General features: G+C 40.0%; 2 protein-coding genes across 4 annotated transcripts in view; one reads left to right on the top strand and one right to left on the bottom strand.

Moving 5' to 3' along the window:
- The first annotated feature begins 962 nt into the window (after positions 1–962).
- Positions 963–24,447, top strand: part of TBC1D30 (TBC1 domain family member 30) — an 88,327-nt gene continuing 64,842 nt past the window's right edge. The window contains exons 1-2 of one of the 3 annotated variants that reach the window (XM_032646480.1): positions 963–1,432; positions 5,812–5,976. In XM_032646480.1, the coding sequence (XP_032502371.1) occupies positions 994–1,432; positions 5,812–5,976 (604 nt within the window). In that variant the 5' untranslated portion in view covers positions 963–993. The remainder of the gene's footprint in view (positions 1,433–5,811; positions 5,977–24,447) is intronic. The other 2 variants (XM_032646481.1, XM_032646483.1) reach the window with 2 other exon arrangements.
- Positions 22,260–23,618, bottom strand: LOC116760934 (heterogeneous nuclear ribonucleoprotein A1-like). Its single transcript, XM_032646486.1, has one exon. The coding sequence runs from the start codon at positions 23,557–23,559 to the stop codon at positions 22,666–22,668; it is 894 nt and encodes a 297-aa protein (XP_032502377.1). The 5' UTR covers positions 23,560–23,618; the 3' UTR covers positions 22,260–22,665.

Here is a 24,447-nt window from a genome sequence, read left to right as displayed (position 1 = left end):
GCCTCAATAAAAAAGTTGTGCTTACTGCTTTATAGGGTTAAAGTGAGAATTAAATGAGATAATTCATGCAAAGAACTCAGAACAGTGCCCGGCACACAAAAAGTGCTCAAAAACATTGACAATTATTACTAAATTCACAAAAATATCTACAGTGGAGGGGCACCCAGTTCTTCCATTGAGGTGCAGGGTAAAGATACATCTCTTAGGATATCAGGCAAACTTTTGATTTTACTGATAGAATCAGCTGCATCAGTTTATTAGTTTTGCCTTCTCATGACACGTATTAAATCCTCATTCTCTGTTAGGTCTTGCGCCAGGGCATTAGTTGATTTTAATCCAGTACTTGATCTTTCACCGAAGGAAAAAAGTTCACAGCGTTATTAAATCTCAAGTATATGCCAGGTCTTCAGAAAAGTTAGTCAGAAACTAAACTAAGAAAGCCTTTAAAGGCGCCCAGATCAGGTGGGAAGGTGAGAAGGGCTGGGCATTGTGCCCGGAGTAGGTGAAGGAGGGAGCTCCCGGCCTCGGCCTATTGATGGGCGCTTAGAACCGGCACTATTTCGAGCCGGTGGCTGAATAGGATGCTACAGCTGCCCTCTTTTTGAGTTAATCACGTTCATAAACGTGAAGGTGGCAGCAGCCAGAGCGCCCTTCCCCCTCCGGGCTAAAGGCTTCATCCTGATTCGTTCTGGCCACATCCTGCTCCTGGACGCTCTTCAGAGATCGCTCCCGGGCATAGGCTGGCCTCACCTGCTGCAGGTGTCCCCAGTTAACGAGCGGCGTGGCCGCCGCCCAATCCTCCCCACCCGGGGCCGAAGGGCGGCGCCGCGCGTACAGACCCGGGGGGAGGTCGGGCGCGTGGGGTATTCGGAGGCCGCTGGCGCTGCGCCCGGCCCAGGACACCCCCGGTGGGGCCGAGGCCGCGCCTCCTCCCGGAACTGGCCGGCGCGGCGTGGCGCCGCGGGAGGAACGGCGGGAGGAGCGGCGGGAGCCATGGAGGTCCTGCCCGCCGGCGGGGGCCGGACGGGGCTCCCGCAGCCTGAGGTGAGGCTGGAGGACGCGGGCCCCAGAGCGCCCCTGGTTGTAAACCTGCGAGGGGCGCCCCCGGCGGAGCGAGCGCGGGGCTCCCGGGACTCCTGGGAAGGCGAGGAGGACCCGGAGCCCGGCGAGCCTCGGGGCAGCTGCACGGCGTCCCTGGTGAGCGGGTTGCTCACCGAGCTGTACAGCTGCACGGAGGAGGAGGAGGCGGCCGGCGGGGGCCGCGGGCCCTGGGGCCGCCAGCGGCGCCAAGACAGCCTCGACAGCTCCACGGAGGCCTCGGGTTCCGACGTGTTCGTGGGCGGCCGCGGCGGCGCCGGCGACTCCCGTGTGCTACAGGAGCTGCAGGAGCGGCCGAGCCAGCGGCACCAGATGCAGTACCTGTGGCAGAAAGGTGAGGACCGGGGGAGGGGGTTCCCGGGAGCTTCCCGGAGCCGCGCCCCCGCTGGGACAGTCCGCGCTCTCCGGCTCACCAGCGCGCACCTGTGCTGATGGGCCGTGCGCCCAGATGTTAAGTTTGGGACGTCTCCTTTGACCTGGCACGTCTGGCCACAGTGTCACGGATTCATGACTAAGTTCTTATTGTACCCCCATCCCTTCTCGAGTTGTCGAGTGAAGCATCAGTTATCGGAATGGTACCAACGGGCCTCCCCCCTCCCCCCGTCCCCCATCCTCCTTGTGTTTGTGGAGGCCCAAGGGGAGAGGCAGTCCAGGTTCTAATTTCACCAGAACAGCTGTTAAGACAGGTTTGGAGTTTCCGATTTGTCTATCTGAAGTTATCTAGAGGGCCCTGGGAGAGAATAGAGGCGACTCTTGGGGCTGGTTTAAAAAAAAACAACAAAATCCACTTTTTAAAAATTTTATTTTACATCCACCTTCCTTGGCCACACCACTGGGAGAGTGTTTAACTAGTGAGGCAGAATAATTCAGTAATGCAGTTTCTAAGCAGAACGTGTGCAATCCATTTCTCAGAACGTCTGGTTTCAAGAAGCTCACTAGGTGGATTTTTTGGGTGGAGGATTAGTGGAGGGCCCTAGGGCGTCGTCATTATCACAGCATTTAACTACCAGTACCTTCAGTTGGAGAGGTCGATCCCAAAAGGGCCTTGGCTTTGGGGGGAGAGGCTAATTTGGTTTCTTTTGTTATCAGACTCTGATGCTCTGTCCTAATTGAGATTTTTTTTCCCTCAACTGTTCATAATAGATTTCCTTTCAGGCACTGACACAGTTATTACAGTTGTCTTTTTGTATAGATATATCAAGACCTCAATTTACAAAATGAAGTCAGGTGTGGAAAAACATGCTAAGCCACCATAACGTTTCTTGAGTTAATGTCCTTGTGGTAAATTACCAGGAAAGGGAGGAACAAGAATACTATGGATGGGTCTCCTGTCTCCTATTTGTAAAGTCAGTCCAGCTGGGGCGGGGATGGGGCGAGGTCGGGGGGGTGGAACCTAACTAGAAAAGGAATAAATTTCCCGGCTTTCTGAAATCTGTGTAAACAGCTTTCAGCTTCCTCTTTTGGCTTCCTGGTGAGGATTTTTTTCCCAGCTGATTGTTACAAATGGCTTCCACTTTCCCCCCTCCCCCCGCCTGGGACTTTAGCTGGAGTTGTGCTGTTTAATTTTATACAATTATTTGGCTGTTCTCAGGGTGTTTATGCCAAGAGTTCTGCAGGGCAATAGTTCTTTCAGAATCCAACAGAATCAATTTTGAAGACTTACGATCTGGCTTTCTGTTTTTTACAAGGTTACTTACTTTTCATTACGGAGAGAATTTTGTGGATTAGTGATTTCCTTTTGGAAGAGGAAATTTGGCAAGCTAAAGTTTAAGGAAGACGTCACAGTACAGCTTTGGAAATACAGATTGCAAATAAGTGACCACTCTACTAATCATTCCTAAGACCTGTAAGAGTCAGTTTTGCCCAAGTCTCCGTCTTTCTGCATGGTTAGCTATCTGCTAATCTCTTCTTTCCTTGTAGTGGACCCTATTGGAATGTACATGATGCCATATTATGATAGCCCTACACACGCAAACACACACGTATATCCCTTTTCCTTCATCGATAAACATCATTAGAGTACTAAGAATAAGGAATCAGGTAATGGAAACAGCTGTCTACTTAAATAATTTTACAGCTTATTAGGTTATTTGATTTTTTTCAGGGTCAAAAAAATATCCCTCCTAACATAATATGTAGTTAAGACTCGATAATGTAGATAACCTGTGTATTAATTTGCTCTTCCCTCTGATAGGGATTTCGTTGTAGCACCTATTTAGATATTCAGCATGCGTGGGTTGTTTATTTATGTGAGGCACCAAAATGGTTTCTCAGGAAACCTAGGCACTCTTTTCACTGTTGTCATTAAGGGCGTGAACTTTGGAGTTAGAAAGCTTGAGTTAATATCCTGCCACTGTTCCTTACTAGTTGTGTGACCTTGGGCAAGCTCTTTAACCTCTCTGAGTCTCATTTTCCTCACCTACAAATAGAGATAATACTACTACTTCATAGTCAGGCAGAGAAAAAAAAATTATGTCACTTATATGTGGAATCTAAAAAAATAATACAAATAAATTTATTTACAAAACAGTAACAGACACACACAGAAAACAAACTGATGGTTACCAAAGGGGAAAGGGGGTGGGAGGGGATAAATTAAGAGTATGGGATTAACAGATATGCACTACTATATATAAAATAAACAGCAAGGATTTACTCTATAGCACAGGGAACTATATTCAGTATCTTGTAATAACCTATAATGGAAAAGAATCTAAAAATATATATAACTGAACCACTTTGCTGTATACCTGAAACTAATACAATATTGTATTACAATAGAATACAATATTACAATTACAATACAATATTGTAAATCAGCTATACTTCAGTAAAAGAAAATACCACTACTTCATAGGGCTGTAGTGAGAGTTATGTAAGTTAATGGGTGTGAAGTGCTCAATAAATGTTAGATATTGTTTTTATTATAATATACACTGGAATTCCTTAAAGAAGAAATTGTTCAGTTTGTCAGTTGATGATCTCATTTTTCCTCATTTATTGAACACTGTGTTAGGAGCTATGGCTGATGCTGTGGGACATAATAAAGATAAAGGAGACCTTATTTCTGTCTTCCAGATATTTATATACCAGCAGATGTTGCTGTAAAAGACATTTTCAAGTTCAACTCTGAAGATTTTTCCTACATTGGACAGTACATATCATTCAGAAAATCATAGAGCTCTAGGTATCTGAAGAGTCACCGAAAATGACTCTTTTGTGGAAGGAAAGTGTAATTCAAATATAAGATGATGATATCCCTATCCCTTTTGTTTCTGTTAATAGAGGGAAAAACTTTAAACATTCGAATTTGCTCTATTTGAAGGAATCTGGGATTGAAGAGTCTCTGGTGTCTTCTTGTTGCTCGATTCCACGTTTAATCATCCTCAGAATCCAAATGTTTTCAGTTAACCTAAGTGTGTTCTTACTTCTCATTATATCTCACCACCTTTGAACTCAAGGTGAGAGAAATAGCTGGCTGTTGTTTTCTTCTTAACAGTAATTCCTTATTCTTACTTTAGTGCTCTTTATATTAATGTTTATAAAGGCTATTCACATCTGTTTTTCAGAATAATCTTGTAGAATTTGAGACTTGGAGCACTGCCTTGCCTGAGATCACACAGATAAGTGGATTGATCCAAAGGCAATTCTTTTTAACTCAAGGTCAAATGCATTTTCCATAATGAGGTCAATCCAGTATGACGGCTGTTAAAGCAACCCTCACCCACTTCTCTGACACAGACCCCGACAGTTCACTTCCTGTGATCTCTGGAATGTTTTTCTTACTTTTGCACACTTCTTTTGTTCTCTTCTGATCCTCTCTAGTTTCTCCAAATCCCTTTGAAAATGAGTAGATCCAAACCCCACACAGGACCCCTAACGAGGGCCTAGCCTGTGCCACGCCAAGTGGAAGGCTTTGCCTGCCTGACAGGTCACAGTATGGTGACTAGTGAAGTACGACATTAGTCATACTAATATGCAGTATGACAAACGAAACTCCCCAATTGTAATGATTATTCATATAGATGTTGTGGTCCCTTCTGATTCCCAAGTCTTTTTTCATTTGTAGAAAAACTGCTGTTGAGAATATTAGTTTTATAGATGCGAACTGTCTTTTACTTATCTGTTTGAAGGACATATATTCTACCATATTTGAAAATGAAATGTTGTAGTCAGTGTCAAGCTATGGGAAGACTGTATATTTAAAACAAAACCATTATCACTACATTTATCTATATTAGAAAATGTGGTAATATTACTTTGATCATTTACAAAAGTGAGTGCTTTTAAAAAACATTTGTTATCAGCTGTTAGATTTATCATTGATTTAACAGACTAAAGATTCTTTTTCTGTAAGCTTACCGTCTGAGCACTTTAATGATAGAAAAAATACATGCCAATTTTAAGGCAATGAACCAAATTGGAAACCAGAGCTGGATATCATAAGAGTCTTTGCTTACATGTTACAAGTAGCCTCAAGAATAAAATTATCTTACAGTCTTTGCATGGACAGGGCAAGAAATATTAATAGATGAGTGACTTATTTCATCAGAATCTTTCAGCTGAATGTTTACATGTAATCCTGGGTGAGAATCCAGGATTACTTGGTTTAAATGGATGTTCCAGAGATTTATCTCATGATTGGTATCACATTGGAATTTGTATTCCTCTCAGGGTATTTATTGTTCTATTATCCTTTTTCTTTACTGATAGACACAGATGAACTGAAGATGATCCTTCGAGAGCTAAAGTACAGGATTGGCATTCAATCGGCGAAATTACTTCGGCAGCTGAAGCAGAAAGATAGGCTTGTGCACAAAGTACAGAGGAACTGCGATGTTGTGACGGCGTGCCTGCAGGCTGTGTCTCAGAAGAGAAGTAAGTGCTGGATTGGGGTAAGCCCTTTTGCCACGTGGGACCGGAATGTTAGTGAAGCCACGTCAGTAGTCATTATGCTTTTGAATATATGTATTGAGAAGTTTTAAGTGGAAGTCTATACCTTCAGAACTAAGAACAATGAACAACTCAGACAGCTTCCTATATTTTTCAGTTAAAATGTATATTACATGTCTGATGTTACAATGTAGTTAGTTTTATTATTATAGATTTGAGGTAGCACTTCAATTTGACAATGGTTATTTTTGCCTGATGCTACATAATGACTAAAATCTTTATTTTTAAAACAGCAGCAAAGAGACACAACCTAAAAGGCATGTCTCTACTTTCTTATGCTGTGTTGCTCTAATAAGTGAATTAAACAGTTGATTTCAAAGAAGGAGACTCTTGGAACAGGATCTTACAACTTGCTCTGAAATCCGAAAAGGACAACATAGTTTAACAAATTAAACCTGTCTCGTGGGTAATCCATTCATAAGTAAGAGATGCGTGGTTTATTAACTGAGTTAAATATTAACTTACTAATCCATGTTAGATAGTGGATATAAAAGCTTGTGAATTGATTTTTTAATTCTCCATGCAAGAGTTTTATTCTGCTAATGTTTCCCTATTTTTGTTTTTTATTTTTTATTAACATGCAGCGTTGCAGAACAGTATGTTCAGGTATGGTAAACAGAGGCACGATAATGTGTTTTGACAGAATGCCCGTGGCAGCTTTTTAGGTGCATGTGAAAGTTGCCTTTTCTTTTTCCTTTACCCTGTCACATTTTGTATGTAAAGTGACACTTACTAGAGTTTTTTTTTTTTTAATTCCAAATGAAGATGTGTCTGTTTTCATAAAACAATTTTTAGGGCTTGATTAGCTTCAGATAATAAAATTAATGACTTAAATTCCATTCTTATGTTTGCTATTAAAAGAAAATACTGTTTTCTTCCTCTGCTTTTATTATATCACTGTTATCCCCAAATTATTATTATGCTGTTTACTGAGGAAGGTTTCAACCTAATGTGTATTAAACGGAATACTTCTTTATTGTTATAATGATGTAATAGTCCATGCAAGAAGCAGGAATATAATTGAGTAGGCTGGTTTTGAATAGGGTTTTCCGCAGAGCCAGACACTTGTGTGAAATAGGTAGAGGAGGAGGGTAGAGATATATAGATATACATGTATACCATATAGTACACGTATATCTATATATATGTATGTATACAAAAAGTTGTCATGTGTTATAAGTATTTGATATTTTCCCACGGGTTCTGGTTGATTCACTAGTGTCCAGTAAAAATGGTATTATTTTCCCTTTTTATTTTGAAATGTTTTGATTTTGATTTTTCTCTTCTCAACTGTGTTTTCATCTTCCCATTATTATTGTTTGTACCAGAAGTTAAAAGCACAAAGTGGTAAATGCATGGGTTTGGATGTGTGGGAAAGTATAAGGGGGGGCGTTGGAGCCAGTGTCAGGAGACGGAGAGGAATGTCAGGCTAGCACAGGATCACAGGCTGGTAAGTACCAGAGACTGATAATCATTTAGAGTTTCACTTTGCTTGACTGATGAAAGGACTGGCTTTTATGTCTTTTTAGAAAAATGTGTCCACACGCCCCCAATTTAATTTGTGGATTTGTGAGTGCAGCATTCCTATGTATTTTAGATTTTTGTCTCTTTAAGTCCAGAGTTTTGCATGTCAGAGAATATGGGGTTAATGGCTCCTTTCCTTGGAGTTCAGTTCTCACCTGGGTAATAAGACTATTAAATGGAACAGAATTTTTTGTTGAATTAAGAAGTAACAGTGTATTAATTAGGATTATCATTCTCATCATGTGATAAAGTATTATGATGTAGACATTGTTAGAAATTTGACTAAATGGTTATTTATCCATTTGAGAACTCCAGAGGTTAGATTTTTAAAAAAATTAATTAACTAATTAATTTTTGGCTGCATTGGGTCTTCGTTGTTGCGCGCGGGCTTTCTGTAGTTGTGGCAAGCTGGGGCTACTCTTCAATGCGGTGCACGGGCTTCTCATTTTCGTGGCTTCTCGTTGCAGAGCACGGGCTCTAGGCGCGTGGGCTTCAGCAGTTGTGGCACATGGGCTCAGTAGTTGTGGCTCACGGGCTCTAGCACGCAGGCTCAGTAGTTGTGGCATGGGCTTAGTTGCTCCACAGCATGTGAGACCTTCCCGGACCAGGTCTCGAACCCGTGTCCCCTGCATTGGCAGGCGGATTCTTAACCACTGCACCACCAGAGAAGCCCCAGAGGTTAGATGTTTAGTGACTAAATGCCTGATTCCAGTACTTACCCATTTGTCCTCTTTCCTCAAAGTCAACTAATAACAAATATGTTTAATTAGATTAGTCACTGAACTTTCAGTTTAGTAGTGACTGTCAGTGATGCATTGCAATACAGCATACGTGTTGAATTGTTTGCATTTAATGTGCAAAAGTCAGATAACCCCTATTTTCCCCTCCATATGGATTCAGTGCTTATGATTCTTTCTATAAGTGACTTTTCCCCTTTTACAACACGCTGTAGAATTAAACAAATTTTTTTTACATATACATGAAATATTTTTATTGTTCTTAGTTTTACAAAAGCAGGGTCATATTATAGAATTAGACACTTTTAATCTTTTATTAAAATGGATTATTTCCTGTTGATACACCGAAGGGGATATATTAATTTTGAAATAAGAATCACAAGTGGATGATGATTCAGAAAGTGTGGATTATGAACCAAAATGACTAGATCATTTCTGTTTCTAACACAGGTGATGTAACTGCTTAGACTTTTTGATTTTCTACACCAAGCCTTACGGTAGAATCCCTTTATTTTCAAACGGGTGAGAATAAGAGCGGGATCAATATTTGCCTTATAGCACAGCAGATTTTTCCCCTAAATTTTACCGTTTATCTAAGGGTAACCATAGTATAACCACTTCAATATTAATCTTAAAATTAATAATAAGAATAGTATCAGCAGCTACTCTTCACTGAGTATGTGCTTTATGCGAAAGTGTTGGTTTTATCTCTCATAGCAATTCCAAAAGTATATTGTCTTTAGGCACATTTTATTGGGAAATTGAGATTCAGAAAGTTTAGGTAATTTGCCTAGTGGTTGAGAAGGAATTTGAAGATAGGTATCTCAAAACTTCACTCTTTGTACCGTAAACATAAGAAGGGTCTGCTTTTTCTTAGCAATTAGATTGATACTTCTCTAATACTGGATTACTGTTGGAGCAATAAGAAATTTGTAACATACGAAGGATATAATACAGAGTTTCAGGTTTATTAGAATATACTGCTTTAGCGCAGTTTGCACGTGAAGTAAATATCTTTTCTTGGCCAGCTGGATTATGGAACAAATGTAGTGTGGTGTGCAGGAAAATCTACCCAAAGGCATTAAGATGATGGGAAGAATAAGGTGAATATTTGGCCGGGAGTTTGATTCTGATGATAAGATTTTTAAGTAGTTTGCTTATCCCGTGGTTTAACTATTTTTCCTGAAAACAGAAGGGAGGCCATCTTAATGATCAGCATTGCCTAGTTCTACAGTTTTCTGCATTGGTATATTAAATGTTTGTTCTGCTGGTTGAGTTTGTGAAAGGTGTTATAGGTCAAGTGATTGATCTAGATGATTCCAATCTAGTGGTGATTGGAAAACTGTGAAAAGCGAAAAGCATGAAAAAAACGTGAATGTAAATGGAAGTATTATCTTTATTTTAGCCTGGTCTCTAAGTACAGGAATTTTAGGCAGCTTATAGACTCATTTTATTAATGTGTCCACCCTGGCATCCTGATAACGTAATTAAATCTTGCTATCATAAATGCCTGGTAGAGACTGATACTTTTGTCAAATAGTGAGTGGCCTTTGTTCTTCTTTTTCTATGGGTCTCTTCTCTACAGTAGTACCTTGTCCTCTGCGGCAGAGGAAGGAATTTGTGTGATGCTGAGTTTGGTATCACTGACATTCAACATTTTCCACTAAGAAACAATTCTCATTGTTTTTAAAAAAATTATAAAAAGTAATGCACCTAACCAGCCATCTACTCCTAGGTATTTACCCAAGAGAATTGGAGATGTATATCCCCACAAAAATTGGTACATGAATGTTCATAGCAGTTTTTTTTTTTATAATAGCCAAAAAATGGTAACAACCTGAATGTCTGTCAATGGATGAATGGATAGACAAATGTGATACATCCATATGATGGAATATTATTCAGCCAGAAACAGGAATGAAGTTACTAATTCATGTTACAACATGGATGACCCTCGAAAACATGATGCTAAGTGAAAGAAGCAGGCACAAAAGTCCACATACTTTATGATTCTATTTGAAATGTTCAGAATAGACAAATCCACAGAAATAGAAAGTAAATTAGTCATTGCCAGGGCTTGCGGGTAGGGAGAATAGGAAATGACTGCTAATGGCATGGGTTTCTTGCTGGGGTGATGAAAATGTGCTGTCAGATAGTCGTGATGGTTGCACAATTCTGTGAATATACTAAAAATCACTAAATTGTACAGTTTAAAAGGGTGAATTTTATGGTATGTGAATAATATCTCAACAAAAAGTGTTAAAATATAATAATAAGGAAACTTTGGAAAATACAGAAGTGTAAAAAGAAGAGGAAAAACCATTTTCTAAAGACAGTCTCTTAATGTTTTTGAATTTTTATTCAAGTGGTTTTTTAATATGAAGTTTTTCCAAGTTGGTATACTGTATAATATTTCTGTATCTTGCCTTTTTCATGTAACATATTATAAGCTGGTGCCATTGGCATAAATTATCATAAACATAATTTTGAGTGATTAATGCACTACTTTTCAGTCTACCATTTTATTTTGTTACCACATTGTAATAGTGAAGAATCTCCTTTCAGCTGTGAGTACAGAAACACAACTCAAACTGATTTAAGCAATAAAGGAAATTGATGGGCTTACATAATGAAAAGTCCAAGGATGTGCCTTCAGGTGTAGCTAAATCAGGTAAATACAGGTGCTCAGAGAGTATCTTTAAGAATATGACTTCATCTCTTAGCTGTGCTTTCCTCTGTATTGGACAACACCAAAATGGCCAACAGCAGCTCCAAATCAGCAAACTTAGCAAAAAGAACATCTTTTTCTGTAGCTCCAGAAAGTCCCATAATTTACTTTCCTTGACCTAGTTGGGTCACGTGCTTACTAAGACTCAACCCTTTTTTTAATGTATGTAAGAAGGGGTTAAGGTGATAAGTGCCATAGGGGAAAAAAAAACCAACAGGAAAAGGCAGATTTGGAGTGGCCAACAATTGGTGTTTGTGTTGTCAGTCCTTTAAATTTTAACTCTTCTGGTGAGTGTTTCAGTGGCTGCGTGATTTTCATTTTCATTTTGCTGATTACTAACGTGGTTCAGCACCTCTTCATGTGTTTACTGGCTAATTGTCTCCTAAGAAAAGGATTGTCTCCTTTTCCTTATAGATTTGTAGGAATTCTTTATGTATTCTGAATATGAGTCTTTGTCAGATACATGTGATGCAAATACCTTCTCCCACTTTTTTGGCTTGCATTTTCACTCTCTTAAGAGTGTCATCTAGAGGGCATCTATGAATATTCCATTGGGAGTCATCCTTTCCTATCAGGCATCTCACCTGCTGCTTTGTGTATTTGGTCAGATTTCTGGCATGTTTCGTTTCCTGTTGTTTAGTAAAGGTGCTTGTTCCTGGGATGTACTAAACCAGGTGATTTTTCTTTTTTTTGATTTTTTCCTTTTGATTTAATATACTGAGAAAGAAATGGGGCTGTCAAGATCAATTTTAGGAGTGGTGTGTGTATTAAATAGTTATTCATTCTGGAACACAAGGACAGGATTGTAATAAAAGGAGATGGAACAGTTTAAAAAAAAAGAGTGTCATTTGATGAACAAGAATTCTTAGTTTTTATGTAGTCCAATTTACTAGTCTTTTTTAGCTTCTTGCAGGGCCAGCTTCACGGGCATGTGATCTGTGCAGTCACGTGGGGCCCATGCTCATTAGGGCCCTACAATTGGTTTAATGCTCTGCTGTTGCTTTTCTTAGTGATTTTTGAACAAGGGGTCCCACAGGTTAGGTAACCAGTCCTGCCTTTATAGCTGGTGCTTTCTGTTCTCCCATTATATTTTCAGGAAGCTTTATTGTTTTGTCTTCAGATCAAAAGCCACCTAAAATTGATTCATTTTGTTCACATGAAATGAGAAAGGAGTCAAATTTCATTTTTGTCCAGAAAAAAAAAATTCATTTTTGTCCATGTGGACATCTAATTGACTCAGCACGGTTTATCAGAGACCATCCTTTACCACTGCTCTGTGGTGCGATTTTTATATAAATTTCTATATGTGTGTGGGTCTATTTGGGGTCTCATCCTATTTTATTGTTTTGTCTATCCTTGAGCCAATGCAACACTGTCTTAATTACTGCACTTTTTTTTTTTTTTTTTTTTTTGCGGTACGCGGGCCTCTCGCTGTTGTGGCCTCTCCCGTTGCGGAGCACAGGCTCCGGACGCGCAGGCTCAGCGGCCATGGCTCACGGGCCTAGCCGCTCTGCGGCATGTGGGATCTTCCCGGATCGGGGCACGAACCCGTGTTCCCTGCATCGGCAGGCAGACTCTCAACCACTGCGCCACCAGGGAAGCCCTAATTACTGCACTTTATAATAACTCTTACTCTCTGATAGTGTAGGTTCTTACATCTTGTTCTTCTTCAGGACTGTTTTGCTTATTATTGGCTTTTAGGAGAGAATTGACATCTTTACAATGTTGGGTCCTCCAATCCATAACTATGGTATTTAAAATTATTATTCAAATTTATTTGAATAATATTTTACAGTTGTCTATGAAGAGGTCTTACATATCTTTTACTATATTTATTCTTAGGTAATTGAGTTTTCTTGATGCTATTTTAAATTGGTATCTTTTAAGAAATTCATTTTCTATTTGTTTCTAGTACATAGAAGTATGATTGTTATCTGCATATTGGTACTATATCCAGTAATCTTACTTTTTCTTTTGTTGATTCTAATACTTTATCTGTAAAATCATTTTTCTAAGTATATAATCTTTATCATCTGTGAATACTGTCAGTTTTATGGATTTCTTTACCATCCTTTCATTTATTTTTCTCATCTTATGTACTGGCTAGGATCTCCGGTTTAATCTTGAATAGAAGTAGTGAAAATAAGATGAGAATTTTTGTCTCACGTACAACCTCAGAAGGAAAGTTTTCTTTTTATCATTTCACCATTAAGTACAATGTTTGCTGAAAGTTTTCTGTAGAAATCCTTTATCAAATTAAGAAAATTCTCTTGTCCAATTTGCTAAGATGCTGAATTTTGTCACATACTTTATTGCTGTATTGAGATAATATGTTGAATATATTTTTGTTGAATGTTAAAACAACTTTGTTTTCTTGAAAAAATCCTACGAATATATACACATATATACACACACACAATATGTATATGTACATACATACATATATACATTGCTAGATTTGATTTGCTAATATTTTGTTTATGATTTTTTATGGCTATGTTCATGAGTGAGATTAGCTTATAATTTTCCTTTCTTGTAATGCTCTTGTCAAGTTTTGGGAGTCTCATAAAAGAAGTTACAGAGTACCCTCTTTTTCCATTCTTTGGAAGAGATTGTATAAGACTGGAATTATTTCTTTCATAAACGTTTGGTAGAATTCACTGGTAAAATATTTGGGCCTGAAGTTTCCTTCATAGGAAGGTTTTAAATTATGACAACTTAAAAAATTATAGGATTATTTGTATTTTCTATTTCTTTTTATATCATCTTTGGTAAATTACATACAATTTGCCCATTTCACGTAAATTTTCACATTTATAGGCATAAAAATTTTAAGAATATTTTTTTGGTTCCTTTAGTGTTCCACAATATTAAAACAATATCACTGATTTAAATAGAAATTCACTTACTATTTAAGATATCTATTATAGAATGCATCACCATAAAGAAGAATATTCTAATACATGTATATATATTAAAAAAATAAGCAAAATCTACGTATGATATCTACCTATGAAGATTGAGTAATAAATATTACTGGCACATTAGAAGACCTTGTGTGTTCCTCCCTGGCTGAAATCTCCTTTCTCCCCTGCGTTTGTGTTAATTATTCCCTTGCTTCTCTTTATAGTTTTTCTGCCTCTTGTACATATCCCTAAACAACGTATGGTTTTGAAAAGCTGAGTAGCAAGCCCATGCCTAGTTGTGTAGGGAAAGGGTAATGTTGCTGCCTCTGTTAGAGAAAAGCTCTCAAAAGGTAAACCAAACCGTTTCTGGGTCACAGTCTGATGTTGGGTTCCTCAGAGAATTCACAGGAGCCCCTTCTGGGGGAGTCAGAGGGCAGGTCCTGTGGCATCTGCCAGGGCTGTGTTTTGGACCAGTTGATGAATGATCTGCTAAGCTGGAGGAGTGGGCTGCTGCTTAGTTTTGATTTGAAGCTCGCCAACATGACCTTGCTCTTTCTCTCAGAAGTAGGTCCAAGCAGAACACTTTTGTGGGCATGGAGGGGAGTGGAGAACAGGCGCTTTATCAGCACACTGTGAGATAAACAAGCACAGATTAGAATCTGGACCAGCTCACCTGGGCATTCTCTCTTCGAGTTAGAAGGAGGGTCCAATAGCAGGAAGCATCTTGTGTTGACTGCAGTCAACACAACTGTTGCCGGTTGTGCCCTGTCTGATGCAAACGCATGATCTTGGGATCTCTCTTCACTCTCAGCCTGGAGGCTCTCTTTTTCTCCTGTGTTGGATCTGTTACTTCCTGTGTCCTGTGTTTTCTTCTTTCTTTCTTTCTTTTTTTTCTAAATATCATTGCCCGTATCTCCTTGAGGAAGGGCGCCTGTGAGGTAAATTTTTTGGAAATTGTGCAGGAATGAAAATATCTTTATTATATCCTTGCTTTAATTGGCATTTCTATACCTGTTTTATTGCCTTTATTGTTTTATTGCTTTCATTGTTGGTCTAGAGAAGTCTAGAGTCTTTCTGATTCCTTATCCTTTGTACTGGACTGTTTGTTTTTCCTCTTTGAAAGCTTGTGGGATCTTTCTTTGTTCTTGGTCTTCTGGAATTCACGATCATGTTGCTTGGTGTGGGTCTGTTTTCACCCACTGTGCCTGGGTCTCGACGGGCTCTTTTGATCAGACAATTATGTCTTTCAGTTCTGAAAAATTTATGTGAATTAATTCTTTGATGCTTTTCCTCTCTCCTTTTATTTTTTCCTTTTTCCTCTTTCTGGAATTCTATTGTTTGGCTGTCAGAACGTCTGGATTAGTTCTGTAATATTCTTGTCTTATTTTCTGTATCTGTTGTTTATTTTCTTTTTTTTGCTTTACTTACTCAGAGATTATCGCAACTTTATTTCCCACTCCTGTTACTGAGACCTCTTTTTTAAGTTGTTAGTTGAATATTTCATGCATATATATGGTATTCTGTTCTTATTTCATAGATGCAATCTATTTCCTTATTGCTCTAAGGATATTAATGATAGAGACTAAAACAGACAAACAGAAAATAACAATTTGGAGGAAATAGATTATCCAGGGAGGAAAGAAACGTTCAAAATGCTGTTATAATTCAAGTCTTTCCCCAGATATCCAGTGATCCTTGACTGTCTGCTCATAAGTGTGAGAATCTAAAAGAATGAGTTGAACTCTGAGCTCGCCCAGTAGAGCTTGTGGGCTTTGAGCTTTACTGGAGTGTCATCTGGATGGGCCCTTTCTTATAGGGCCCCCAGGTCAGTGTCTCCAGGTTTTTCTTGTGGAGCTGGTCAGAGTCCTCAGGGAAGAGTCCTCTGACTTCCTGCCCGGATGGTGAAGGTCTATGGAGCTAAGAGCTGGGTCTCTGCATTCAGTATTCAGTGTGCATATGGTCACTGGATTCCCTCTGTTGTAGGTAAGGTTCCCGCCCTCAGCTGGTTGTCCAGCAGCTCTCTGTTTTACCCCTTTTCAGAAATGAAACCTTCAGTCTTTGGCAGGGATGGAAGAGGAGTAATTGTCCAGCCTCATGAAGTAGAGGAGAGGATATAGGGATCCAACTGCTTCTCAACAGCTTTCTCCCAATTCTCCTTATGAAGCCTGGCTGCCTGTCTCTGAGTCTTTTGTGGAATATGTGGTGTAATAGAGGTTGGATTTCCACTTTCCCGTGTGATTTTGGGATTTGGCTTTCTAGGACCTGCTAAGTCAATTTCTACTTGTCCATATGTTTTTTCATCTTCAAAATTCTATTGCTGTTGTCTCTGATGCTTTTTTTTTTTTTTTTACTTCTTGGTCCTTGTGGGTTATGATAAACAAAAATCTCTTAACTGTATTTTTAGTGTGATTTTGGTGGGGACCAAAATTAGATGGTATTTTTTTTGAATCTTCCTTCTTAACCCAGATGTATGTATTCCTTTTGCATAAGCTCATTTGTTTTGCTGGATGGAAAGAAATTAGTATTTTTTCAGCTTTATTGAGATATAATTGACATATAAACAAGTCAGCATTTAGATTAAGGTGGATGTGCCTTAACTTTGGAACTTGGTTGCAGAGTTGTGACTTTTGGTATAAATTTGTTAATATTGATAACAGATTTAGGTTTGTTTTGATATATAATTAGCAGTGTTGTCTGCCCTAAAGTAAGACTCTGACTAGGTGAAAGAAATTGGATTATTATTGCTTACAACATATTTTAGCAACAGTTTCCTCTCATTTCCTTTAAACTCTTAGTGTCTTGCAGCTGAGTTGTTTTTTTTATTTTTTCATAATTTACTTATTCTTATCCTTACTGCAGATTTGTGAAATATTTGAAAGTACTGTATAGCTTTTGAACCTCTAACTTCTGAGAGATTCTTTTTTTTTTAAAATAAATTTATTTATTTATTTTTGGCTGCATTGGGTCTTCGTTGCTGCTCACCGGCTTTCTCTAGTTGTGGTGAGTGGGGCTACTTTTTGTTGCAATGTGTGGGCTTCTCATTGTGGTGGCTTCTCTTGTTGCGGAGCATGGGTTCTAGGTGCACAGGCTTTAGTACTTGTGGCATGTGGGCTCAGTAGCTGTGGCTTGCGGGCTCTAGAGCGCAGGCTCAGTAGTTGTGGCACTTGGGGCTTAGTTGCTCCGCGGCATGTGGGATCTTCCCGGACCAGGGCTGAAACCCGTGTCCCCTGCATTGGCAGGCGGATTCTTAAACACTGCACCACCAGGGAAGCCCCTGAGAGATTCTTGTGGCTTTGGAAAAAAACAAAACAGTAGCTGTTTCTTGTGCACATTGCAGAGAGAACTGGTTTTTAGAGAAAAACATCTGAATCTCAAAGTCATAGTAATTTCGAGCTAGAAGAGAACTTAAATCTGATTTCTGTTTACTCCCAACCTTAGGGCTGGGCAAAGTGAGGTGGAAGAGTTAAGAGTGTTGCCGAATATAATCTGCAAAACAAAAAACAAAAAACGAAAAACCGAATCACTATGATGTACACCTAAATCTAACGCAGTATTGTAAATCAACTATACTTCAGTTAAAAACAAAACATTGCGGGAACTCACCCTACTGGTTGGTGACACAGTCAGGGCTCCCCTGGTTGGTGGTGCCCTTGCTATCAGTTGTGACAAAAGAAAACTGTATATACAGCCAGCAGGGGGAGTTCTCTTTCTCTTTTAAGCCTTCCTAAGAACTGTGTTAAATTTACATTCTCTGTATTGTCACAGCTTGAATCCTGGTTCTGCCACTTCCTCAAGGTGCAGTCTCATGTAAGTTCTTTGACATCCCTGTGCTTCATTTTTCTCATCAGTTAAAAAAGGGACATGGGGGCTTCCCTGGTGGTGCAGTGGTTGAGAGTCTGCCTGCCGATGCAGGGGACACGGGTTCATGGCCCGGTCTGGGAAGATCCCACATGCTGCGGAGCAGCTGGGCCCGTGAGCCATGGCCGCTGAGCCTGTGCGTCCGGAGCCTGTGCTCCGCAACAGGAGAGGCCACAGCGGTGAGAGGCCCGCGTACCGCAAAAAAAAAAAAAAAAAAAAAAGGGACATGAGGATAATACCCATTTCATAGGGTGGTTATGAGAACTGAGTGAAATTATATAAAATGCTTATAGAACAGTGTCTGGCCATATTACTTACTATTATTGCCATTATTTCTACTGCGGGGAGGTTTAGAGGCTGCGCTTTCTACCAGCATTTGGATACTTGCCTTTTGAAGGCAGTTGAGAAGGTTGGAGTTTGGGTTCCTCACATTTAAAAAAATTGATGGGATGGGATTGTTTGACATATTAGATGATCATAATTAGGGATTTTAGACTTCTTTAGCTCTTTGGGAAAGGATGGCTTACTCTTGTCCAATAACATGCAAGGAGATTGCTCCTCTTTTATGTGATTCAGTTGAAAAGATGATAAGTAAACACATTATATCTGAAAGTAGGCAACTGCCTGTGTGTACAAGGACAGTAGGGTCCAAGGTGAGACTCATCCAAATCCTCCTTGAAGCACTTCAAAAAAGAACTAGAACGAGAAGAATGACAGGAATGTGCTACGTAGCTAAGGGTAGGTGGGCTGGGGAAATATTCCAGGCAGAGATAATGGCGCAGAGGCTGCGAGGACATCTGGTACTTAGGATACTTTTAGTAATCTAGTATTTCTGGATATAAAATTAGAGCTAGAGGGAACCTCAGAATTCATCTGGTGTAACTGCCTCTTGAACATAGAACACTAGTGTCTGTGAACTGCCTTCTCAACTAGATTGAAAGCTGTTTGAGGATATGGCTATTTGAAAATAACTACTTGATAAGTGAACATTTAGTACATAATACTAACCAATAATGAGAGTGCAGCCTTATCTCTACGTGAGGATGAAGTGAGTAGGGAAAATTAGATGGTATCACTCTCGTTAGCAAGAAAGTTTGAAAATGTATATACCAGGCAGCAGGAAAATAGCAAAGACAGATAATTCAGCTGTGTTGTCTTTATAGAATATGTCCTTAACGGCATTGTAAAATTTTACCTACTCAGTTCTAAATATGGATCTGACCTATCTCCCTCCCCAGACCGCAGGACCTTTTTCTTCCTACCTGCTTCTTGGCATTTCTGTCATGATTTTACTTCCGAGGTCATTGAACAATAATGTAATCTTTTTTTCTGGGGAGGGCATGAACAAGTAGATGTTTATAATGGACTCTGTATAGACATATATTTTAATATCTTATGTTGGAAGAGAATTGTTTCTAATGAATGCTCATCGTTGCCCATGCCTAGTCTTTTAGATGGAGCTCTTTTTCGGTCTCATCCAGTATTGCCTTCTCAACACCATTTGCAAAAGGGAATGTTCCAGGACATGGTTACTAAGGCAACATCAAAGTTTGCTCTTTGGCCTGCAATCTCTTCCAGAAGGTTTCTGCTGTGTATGAAAGTTGCTGTAGCTGGGTGTCTTGGTTCTCTATGTGTGTCTAGTTCCTCCAGCTAAAGGTGGAGATCTTCTCCTCACATCTTACTGCCACTACCCAGGATTGCCAGCAGAGGGCAGGCTTGCTCCTTTCCCTGATCTGGGACCTGCACTGCCTTCTTCCGGCCCAGTCTGTCGCCTCTGATATACAGCAGTTTTCTGATTTGTCAGATCACACAGTTTCTAGAATCAGTTATAATATAATTAAAAACTAGTGGAAAAGGAACACAAACGTCATTCTTCTTTTCTCCATACATCTTGATTCTTTGGGGCAGATGTCTTTTAGTCCACGTTGGTGGCCCTCTCTGAGTTTTTTCTGCCCATATTCTCCCAGGATGATGCACGGAAGGTATAAGGGACTCAACCCTCAACGCTTGTAATGTGAGGAGGTTGTGGTCTTCATGTTGTTGTGGCCTCTCCCATTGTGGAGCACAGACTCCGGACGCGCAGGCTCAGCGGTCATGGATCACAGGCCCAGCCGCTCCGCGGCATGTGGGATCTTCCCGGACTGGGGCACGAACCCGTGTCCCCTGCATCGGCAGGCGGACTCTCAACCACTGCGCCACCAGGGAAGCCCTGGAGGAGGATTCTTAATAGGTCGTTAAGGAGGCTTCTCAAGTTTGATTCCCACATCGGGGTCCACAATGTTGCAGCGTTCCTACAAAAAGACACAGATTTACATGGAGCTAAAGTCTATACACATCCATATTAATAGATTTTTTGTTGTTATTCATGGAAAGATGTGATAATAATAATTTTCCTTTTTAGAGGAGGAACTAAATTTGCAAACAGTATTGGACTGTGAGTTCAGGGGTCCTGGATTCTGTTTTTGATGTTTCTGGATTTTCTGCAAATCATCTTGCTAGCCTTTGTTCACCAGTTTGTAAAAACAGTATTCTTCTTGGGGACTTACTGGTGACTTTTCTTCAGGGTGTCTCATTGAAGAAAATACATTTTCTCTTTCAAGTTTTAGCCGTTGTATTTGAGAGTGGGGAGGATTCACCCCACATCAGAAAAACATGACAAATTTCCCAGGGAAATGACCATCTCTCTCTGCCCTCCCAGCCTGACCATTAAAAAAAAATTTAGTTGCAATCGATTCATCCCTTTATATGAGTGAAAGTGAAAGTTGAACAATGAGTAGAAGGCGTCCTCGTTATAGTCGTTGCTAATAATTAACCCACCTGTGGGAAGACCAGTGGCATGTGAAATTCGCTCCACTTGTGTTGACCTGTCGCCTTCAGCATCCAGTGGTATCCATGTCCTTGCCACGGATGGCTGGGACCAGGCTCTCTTAAACTTTCCCATTAAGTTAATGCTCTTTGCACTTGAATTTCAGTCTGTGTTTTACTTGAAACCATATCCAGAGGGGTGTCAGTGCTGTGACTATAGTTAGGGAATGTGAGCCTTAGAATGAGTAAATGACCTGAGTTTTCCCAGTAAATCAACCTAATTCTCCTCTCAATTCATAGAATCATGAAATTTGAGCTCCTTGGGGATCATCTAGTCCAACACACGCATTTTACAGGTGAGGAAATTGGAGGCTCAAAAGCGCTAATAAGATGGTTGTAACTACCTCACATCCATTAGGATGGCTGCTATTAAAAAAAAAAAACAAACCCAGAAAATAAGTGTTGGCAAGAATGTGTGAAAAATTGAAACCTGTGTACACTTTTGGAGGGAAAGTAAAATGGTGCTGCTGCTATGGAAAATGGTATGACTGTTCCCCCCCCAAATTAAAAATAGAATTACCATGAGATCCAGCGTTCTTCTGGGTATACAGTCGTCTCTAGGTGTCTGCGGCATGTGGTTCCAGGACCAGCTGTGGATACCAAAATCCACGGGTGCTCAAGTTGCTCTGTATCTGCAGCTCCACATCTGTGGAATCAATCAACTGCAGATTGTGTAGAATTGTAGTATTCATTGAAAAAAGTCTGTGTATAAGTGGACCAGCACAGTGCAAACCCATGTTGTTCAAGGGTCAACTGTATACCCCAAAGAATTGAAAATAGGGTCTGGAAAAGGTATCTGTACATCCACGTTTATACCGACGTTATTCGCAATAGCCAAAAGGTGGAAGCACCCCAAGTGTCTATTGATGGATGAATGGATAAACAAAATGTGGTTTATACATATGGTGGAATCTTTTTTAAAAAATTTATTTATTTTTGGCTGGAGTATAGTTGCTTTACACTGCTGTGTCAGTTTCTCCCGTACAGCAAAGTGAATCAGCCATACATATATCCCCTCTTTTTTTGGGATTCCTTCCCATTTAGGTCACCATAGAGCACCGAGTAGAGTTCCCTCTGCTGTACGGTAGGTTCTCATTAGTTATCTGTTTTATACATAGTAGTGTATATATGTCAATCCCAATCTCCCAATTCATCCATACGTTTGAGAGTGGTATCCATACATTTGTTCTCTACGTCTGTGTCTCTATTTCTGCTTTGCAAATAAGTACATCTATACCATTTTTCTAGATTCCACATATATGTGTTAATATACCTTTTTTTCTCTTTCTGACTTACTTCACTCTGTATGACAGTCTCTAGGTCCATCTATGTCTCTGCAGATGATACAATTTCATTCCTTTTTATGGCTGAGAAATATTCCTTTGTATATACGTACCACATCTTCTTTATCCATTCCATTCCATGTTGATGGACATTTAGTTTGCTTCCATGTCCTGGCTATTGTAAATAGAGCTGCAGTGAACATTGGTGCGCATGTGTCTTTTTGAATTATGGTTTTCTCAGGGTATATGCCCAGGAGTGGGATTGCTGGGTCATATGGTAGTTCTAGTTTTAGATTTTTTTTTTTTTAAAAAGACACATTTATTCAGCGTCACGATCAGACTATTACATTTAGCAATCAACAGCATGGGTGCAAAAAAAAAAAAAATCTACATTAAAACCCTTTGTTGGAATGCTTTACACTTTCCACAGAACAGAAACTAAAATAACCTGTTATACAATTAGTCACAAATACAGTCCTCGAGGTTTTTTTGCCCATACACATGAGTATTGTCTAAAACATGTCTTCTTTGTAACAGCTAGGCCCTGCCACCACTGTGCTTGGCTGAGTTCACAAATCTGTTGTAACCTGTAGCTTCCCTGTCACTTCTCTGGCTCTCCTCTCCTGCTAAGCTTTGTTTCCTGGCAGTAATCAAAACCTTCTGCCACTGCCATAGCTACTGCTGCTGCTGGAACCACCATAGCCACCTTGGTTTCAGGGTTTGGCAAAGTATTGGCCTCCACCACCATAGGGGCCAGAACTTCTGCCTCCAAAGTTTCCTCCTTTCATGGGTCCAAAATTTGAAGACTGATTGTTGTAACTGCCAAAATCATTGTAGCTTCCACCACCTCCAAAATTGCTTCCATCATTACCAAATCCATTATAGCCATCCCCACTGCCACCATATCCACCACCACCGCGGCTGCAACCAAAGCCACCTCGACCGCTGAAGTTTCCTCCACGACCAAAGTTGTCATTCCCACCAAAACCACCTCCACGACCACCACCAAAGTTTCCAGAACCACTTCGACCTCTTTGGCTGGATGAAGCACTAGCCATCTCTTGCTTAGATAGGGCTTTCCTTACTTCACAGTTGTGGCCATTCACAGTGTGGTATTTCTGAATGACAATCTTGTCTACAGAGTCATGGTCATCAAAGGTTACAAAAGCAAAGCCTCTCTTTTTGCCACTGCCTCGGTCAGTCATGATTTCAATCACTTCAATTTTCCCATACTGTTCAAAATAATCTCTTAGATGATGTTCTTCAGTGTCTTCTTTAATGCCAAAAATCTTTTTCACAGTTAAGTGGGCACCAGGTCTTTGAGAATCTTCTCTTGAGACCGCCCTCTTTGGTTCCACAACTCTTCCATCCACCTTGTGTGGCCTTGCATTCATGGCCGCATCCACCTCCTCCACAGTGGCATATGTGACAAACCCGAAGCCTCTGGAGCGCTTGGTGTTTGGATCCCTCATTACCACACAATCTGTGAGCGTTCCCCACTGCTCAAAATGGCTCCTCAGACTCTCATCGGTTGTTTCAAAGCCCAAACCTCCGATGAAGAGCTTCCGCAGCTGTTCGGGCTCTTTGGGTGACTCTGACTTAGACATAACGGCAGTGGAGGGTTGGGGGGAGACGTCAGCAATGCTTACTTGGCAGCGTCCACGAGCAGAAAGCTAGTTTTAGATTTTTAAGGAACCTTCATATTGTTCTCCATAGTGGCTGTATCAATTTACATTCCCACCAATAGTGTAAGAGGGTTCCCTTTTCTCCACACTCTCTCCAGCATCTATTGTTTGTAGATTTTTTGATGATGGCCATTCTGACTGGTGTGAGGTGATACCTCACCGTAGCTTTCTTTTTTTGATTGTTCACATTTATCGTATTTGGCCCCACCCATTTCTCAACATTTAGGACTAGTGTTTTGTTTTTTTTAATTAATTTTTATTAGAGTATGGTTGCCTCATTGTAGTTTGGATTTGCATTTCTCTAATAATTAGTGATGTTGAGCATCTTTTCATGTGTTTGTTGGCTACCTGTATGTCTTCTTTGGGGAAATGTCTATTTAGGTCTTCTGCCCATTTTTGGATTGGGTTGTTTGTTCTTTTGATATTGAGCTGCATGAGCTGCTTGTATATTTTGGAGATTAATCCCTTGTCAGTTGCTTCGTTTGCAAATATTTTCTCCCATTCTCAGGGTTGTCTTTTCGTCTTGTTTATGGGTTCCTTTGCTGTGCAAAAGCTTTTAAGTTTCATTAGGCCCTATTTGTTTATTTTTATTTCCATTTCTCTAGGAGGTGGGTCAAAAAAGATCTTACTGCGATTTATGTCAAAGGGTGTTCTGCCTATGTTTTCCTCTAAGAGTATTATACTGTCTGGCCTTACATTTAGGTCTTTAATCCATTTTGAGTTTATTTTTGTGTGTGGTGTTAAGGAGTATTCTAATTTCAGTCTGTTACATGTAACCATCCAGTTTTCCCAACACCACTTATTGAAGAG

The sequence above is a fragment of the Phocoena sinus genome, chromosome 10 (genome assembly GCF_008692025.1).
Source record: "Phocoena sinus isolate mPhoSin1 chromosome 10, mPhoSin1.pri, whole genome shotgun sequence".
NCBI classification, from domain to species: domain Eukaryota; kingdom Metazoa; phylum Chordata; class Mammalia; order Artiodactyla; family Phocoenidae; genus Phocoena; species Phocoena sinus.
The sequence above is the reverse complement of the archived record's forward strand: the minus strand, read 5'-3'. Positions and strand labels throughout refer to the sequence as shown.

Excerpts from the sequence above, each read along its gene's own strand:
- LOC116760934 (XM_032646486.1), bottom strand. The coding sequence starts at position 23,559 with ATGTCTAAGTCAGAGTCACCCAAAGAGCCCGAACAGCTGCGGAAGCTC.